This window comes from Hipposideros armiger, unplaced genomic scaffold, assembly GCF_001890085.2.
Source record: "Hipposideros armiger isolate ML-2016 unplaced genomic scaffold, ASM189008v1 scaffold_246, whole genome shotgun sequence".
In the NCBI taxonomy this organism is placed as follows: Eukaryota; Metazoa; Chordata; class Mammalia; order Chiroptera; family Hipposideridae; genus Hipposideros; species Hipposideros armiger.
In genome coordinates this window covers 749,395-755,394 of record NW_017731596.1, presented here as the reverse complement: position 1 = coordinate 755,394, position 6,000 = coordinate 749,395, and the positions used below count along the sequence as shown (strand labels likewise).

Below are 6,000 nucleotides of genomic sequence, written 5' to 3'. Positions count from 1 at the left end.
TAGACTGAAGAACAAAAGGACAGCAACTTGTCTGTTCCCCTTCCCCCAATTCCCCAGCGCTGTTCCCATCCCCCCAATTCCCCAATTAAAAAAAAAAAAAAAAAGGTTCAGTCACCAGATGCTACTTAAAAAGGTCTCATCTCCTTCCCTTCGTCTCCATTCCAAGCCAACACTATCCTTGACTAGGTTCCCATCCTTCACTCCTAGGTTCTTGCAACTAACTCCTAACCCACTTCCTTTCACACTTATCCTCTTTTCCCTCAAAATCTACGTATCTACTTTGGCTGTGTAATTGATTCTCTAATTTAACTGAAAACGTTGGTTTTCAGTATCACCATAATCTGCTCCCAACGTACAGCCAGACACAGCCATTTTGCTCACTCCCACACCCAACCTCTAACCAGTCCGGCCAGGGCCCTCGCTGGCCCACTGACATGCCACACTTCCCTACTTTTTGAATGTCCTCTTCTAACTTTATCTCATTCTGAGAACAAAGTTCAAATCCAAACTCTTCCACTAAACCTTACCTAACTATCCACCCTGTCAGTAATTTCTCCCCTTTCTCTTACAAGAGGTTCCATATCTGTATCAATGCAACGTTCAAGAGATAACACCTCAAATCTTAGGCTGAGTTGAAAATAAAGAATAAGTCAACAACGAAGGTCAATCAGGCAGATGAACTTACTCTCCTTCTTCCAGAAGATGTTTTAGGAAGATCACTATCATCCTAGGAATAAAAATCAGGGCACCTTAAGTGTTAATATTCTCATTAGAATGTAATAATCTTCATTTTAAAAACATAACAAAGACGTTAGGTCTTACAAGCATTACAACTTAACAAAATCGCAAAACACAAACTCTATCAGATGATCTTTGTGGCATGCAGGTTCCAACAAACCAATCATTCTTAATAACCCTTTACATTCCCTAAGAACATGCACTAATTCCAAAACATAGCTATAAAAAGCTGCTTTAAATTTGTGTTTTCTCTCTTTTTATAAACCCCAGAAACCGTCTTTTATAGTTCCTGAATTTTGTACTCTACACATTTTCTTATTCCCTAAATCACATGAGTATATCCATTTTTATTCCAATACAAATTAGCGTGAAAAACAGTGAACTACAATAAAAATTTGTGTTGAAATTAAAGCTATGTAGTTTTTAAAGACTATCTTTCCCGCAACTCCATCCGACAGCCTGATTCTGCAGGAAGTGCAGTGACACCACATCACTGATACTGGCCTTTACTTACACTTCAAACCAAACCCATCTTGAGGGAAGGACTTGAGGGTACTTTGAGCATCTAAAATTCACTAATTTTTTAAGATTTAAAATTTTTCATTTGGAATTTTCAAAAAAATTTTTTATTAAGTGTTCACTAATTTTTAATTACAATTAAATCCAACTCTCAGATATTGGTTTTACCAAAAACGTGTCTAAGGTATTTCTTTAATGTACCTTTCTCTAGCTAAAATTTGGAAAGAGAACATAATCCACACTGAAGTTATTCACTTGGACATATGTATTTTGTTTGATATATTCCTATCAATTATTGGCTGAAACAAATTATATCATTGACCATCTAGATAATTAAAAAATATATTTTTATCAAGTGCTCTATATTCATAGTTCACTGGAATATAGCAAGAATTAATTACAGGTAGTCAACATTTTCTACTTCACTCATTATTTTCAAGTTACCATTTGAAATTATCAAAAATTATTGTAAAATTGACAAACTTCATACCAAATCCTCTGCATTTTGCTCATCATTTTCAGAAGTGTTAGAAAGTTCTGAGATATTTGTACAGTCTTGATTCCTAAAAAACAATTTTTCACTCTTTTAACTGTAGGCAAATGTAGTTATGTTGTCAAAGATTCAAACTATGGGTTAGATATAAACAGTTGCCCAACTATGCATACTAATTTCAAGCAGAGAAATATCAGGATTTTACTCTACCTTCTGTGGAAATAACTGACCATCTTAGAATATTGAAAGTAAGGTTTTTTTATTCAGTTAAGTATGTACAGAAATTAAGCTGATAATCCAGAAATAACATATTTATGCCCTCAGTTGGACGAATACATGAATTTAGTTTTTCTAAGTATCATCACTAATAATATCCATACAGTGAGTACCAGGAAAAATGACTGATTTGAGATAAAACACAACAGAAGGAAAAGAAGTAGAAATTAAAGCAAATTATATCTTAATCTCACTGTACACAAAGAAGAAAGAATGCTAAAGTAGGGACATCCAGGCATAAAGGAGATGAAAATGGGTATGTGATCTTCCTGAAGAAAAAAAGAAGAAAGTTTTGGGGAAAAGGCACTAAGTCTGAGTCCTCCAAACATAGGACAAGTTAACCCAGGAAAGTGAGATAGGCTCGAATCAGATATTCCCCAATTTGTAGCTGGATACTGAAAATGATGGCACAGTTTATAAATTATCTTCTCTAGTACAGTATTCTTTCAATAAAAACAAAGTTTGTTGGCTGTGGTCGCTGTATTATGATTAAATAAAAGAATGTTCCTGTTCTTAGAAGATATAGGAAGAAACATTCAAGGATAAAATGTCATGTTTCCAACTCAGTCTAAAAAGTTTAGAAAACACATTATCAGAGAGATAGATAGACATACACAGATAGACACTGTGCATGTACACAAGGAAGGATAAAGAAAATGTAACAAAACGATGAATCTAGGTGAAGGGTATGCGGTTATGCACAGTATTGTTCCTGAAACTTTATTACAGAATTATTTTTTTAATTGCTACAGGAAAAAGGCATACAAGGATCATATAGTAAAACTCACTGATTTTAAAGGATACAGGCTGCATAATTTGTCCAAAGTCACACAGAATGTTCACTAGACCTTGGATCTCAATTTCCAGGTCAGTCTTCATTCATCATACTATTTATTCCAAATTAACTTCCCAAAGCAGGAAAGTATTTGGAATATTCATGCATGTACAAACACTCTCACAGGATACAATCCACAGATTAAAACTCAATCTAATCATGAGAAAACATCAGACAAACCCAAATTAAGTACACGCTACACAGTAATCATCTAACACTCATAAAAAATGATGAGGTCATGAAAGAAAGGAAAAACTAGGGAACAGGTTAAAGAAAATTAAGAAAACCAAACAGTGAATGTGATGGGGATTCTGGATTGGTTCCTGGAACAGAAAAAGGACCCTGATGTAAAAACTGATAAATCCAAGTGAGTGCTACACTTTAGTCAGTAGTACTGTACCTAAGATAATTTCTTAACATTTCATCAGGACACCACAGATATGTAAAATGTTAACCTAAGTGGAAACAGGTTGAAGGAGATACATATGGGGCAAGTCTCGGTAGTAAAAAATTATTTCAAAATATTAAAAAGTAGAAAAATTTGGATTGTTTAGTTTCTTATTCCTTTACGGAAATTATAATCACTGCAAGTATGTAAAGAAATGTCATTTAAAGTGATACATTAAAAGGGCATAATTCAGAGAGTAAAAATTAAGACCTAGATGGTTGCAAGAACATAATATGCAGTCACTTTCCCACATCTATAATATGAGATCACTTACTTGATAAATTTTAGAAGTTGGTCAGTTATCTTCTTAGCTGATCTTGCAATTACACTCTCAGGTTCATTAAATGTTCTGGCATTATGTTCTATATATCTGACTTCCCAAACTAATGCAGACAGCCTCCTTCAAAATAAAAAGTAGGCAATTTGGGGTTTAGAAAATGAAAAGACAGAAACCAAGTAAAAAATCCAGCATGTGAAGCCAGCCTTATATTGGGTTGTCGGAAAAGTCATGACTCATTTTTGCAACGAAAAACATAGAAAAAATACGTCATGACTTTTCCAACAACCCAATATATGAATTAAACCATAAGTGCAAAGTAACAATGAATAACCTTTTTGTGTTGTCAACTTGATCACAGTTATAAGCTGTAACAGTGGATGCTGGACTGGAGAGAATACATCTAAGGACCAAAAATCTTAACAGATCTGTTAATCACATCCAGAAAACCAACAGAGCAACCCTCCCTTTTCACACTGCCTTATCAGGACATTTGAAGTTGTGAGACTCAGCGAAGAAAATGTGTTCAACACCCAAACCTAAGAGTCAATCTCATTGTAAACTGGCAAAGTGGTTTCTGATCAAATGCACATTTCCATGTCTAACCACAGAGATAAATTATACCAACAATGTAAACTACTCAAGAAGTCAGTTATTCATAATGATAATTTTTCGAAGAAGTTAAATTGTAAGAATAAAATACCATCGATTTGTTAAAAAAAAAAAAATCATTGAGAATAGGAAATTTTATAATTATTAGTGCTCTAGAAGCCAGAATGAAAAGTAGATGACTCTGGAGAATTACTCTTTCAAAGGCCAAAGTTCAGTGATCAACTAAGTTAAACTTTACTTTTAAATGGAGCAGCTAAACAGGAAAGTTAACATAAGTAAATGTATGTATATGTATGTGTGTGTGTGTGTGTGTGTGTGTGTGTGTGTGTGTGTATGAAAGTGTGTGTATATTATATATACGTATATAATTTCTAACTACTTAACATAATTTGTAAGAAAAACAGACCACTCAAGATTGAGGAATGAAATCTGGTAATTTTTCTTATTTAGGCTCTATCCACACCTACCCATAGGCACTTAACACGATCTTACATGACCAAAAAAAATTACAATAATAAAAGACAAATGAGGGCCGGCCAAGTGGCGTGTTAAGAGTTGGTTAAGAGTTGTCTTGGGAGCATGAGCTCTGAGCAGCAGGGCCACGGCTTGGATCCCACATGGGCCAGTGATGCTGCGCCCTCTACAGCTAAGATGGTGAACAGCAGCTCGACCTGGAGCTGGGCTGCCATGAGCGTGTAGGCTGCAGTGTGGGCTGCTGTGAGCCACCATGAGCGGCCATCCAGTGGCCGGAGACAGGCAGAGTGCAATGATCATAATACCAACATGGGCGAGTGAAGCGGCGTCCTCCACAACTAGACTGAAGAACAAAAGGATAGCAACTTGTCTGTTCCCCTCCCCCAACTCCCCAATAAAAATAAAATCTTAAAAAAAAAGACAACTGAAACAGAAAATGTTAACCAGTCCCTATTCCACCCTGGTCACCATCAACCACCACCTCTGTTTACTCTAGTTGGTATGGACAAATATCTTTTCAAACTATTTTTAAAGTAGGTTTCTACTAACCTGTAAAATCGATTAACGAGTCTCATTCGAATTGTGTAAAGATCAGTTGGATAAGCTACAACAGTACAGTACTTCGGATATGTGCACAGATCAACTGGACCTGCAAAAGCTGCTGCTATATCTACAAAGGCAGACAGAAGAATTTTTATCAATAAATTCATTACCTCTAAGTGACATTTCTCTACAATTCATTCATAAAATGGAGATAAATTTCACTACAAAAGGTAACAAACAGAAATTATAGTAATGAACACAACCACAATTATGATACTATTTTAAAATACTTGTGAGAAAACTTAAACATGAAACTTTTCACCTTAAAAACTTACCAAGATTCAAAAGTTGATCTATACCACTAATAATTCGTTCACATTCTTCATCTCTCGATTTCTGACCCCATTCACCATCTTGTGGTTTGTAGAGCAATTTCTCTAGTTCATCTGAAGTGACAGAAATACTAGCTCCTAATTCTTCAGGTGGATCAACTATGAATTCCATTAAAAGAAAACGAAAAGAAAAAAATTAAACCAAAGAACAAATACACACCGTATTTAAATTCAATTGTCAAAAGTCATAAACAAGACACTAATTACAAAGGAAAAAATAGTTACTTTAAAGCAGAGTAACCTGACAGATACCACCTACATCAAAGGATTCAAGTTCACATCCCCAGGAACAACACAAATTGATAGCGCGTGCCTCCTGCTACAATGCACTGAGGACACAACATCACTTCTCTCACACTCTTGCCCAACATGCAAACCCTGGATTTAATCATG

The 6,000-nt window shown here is 35.2% G+C and overlaps 1 protein-coding gene across 1 annotated transcript in view; it reads right to left on the bottom strand.

The window, feature by feature from the left end:
- BRWD1 (bromodomain and WD repeat domain containing 1) overlaps window positions 1-6,000 on the bottom strand; it is a 97,826-nt gene that overhangs the window by 20,212 nt on the left and 71,614 nt on the right. Inside the window, exons 27-31 of the mRNA XM_019655761.1 lie at window positions 5,551-5,706; window positions 5,222-5,342; window positions 3,584-3,709; window positions 1,748-1,820; window positions 686-727 (exon numbers count right to left, since the gene is read on the bottom strand). Coding sequence (XP_019511306.1) covers window positions 686-727; window positions 1,748-1,820; window positions 3,584-3,709; window positions 5,222-5,342; window positions 5,551-5,706 — 518 coding nt within the window. The remainder of the gene's footprint in view (window positions 1-685; window positions 728-1,747; window positions 1,821-3,583; window positions 3,710-5,221; window positions 5,343-5,550; window positions 5,707-6,000) is intronic.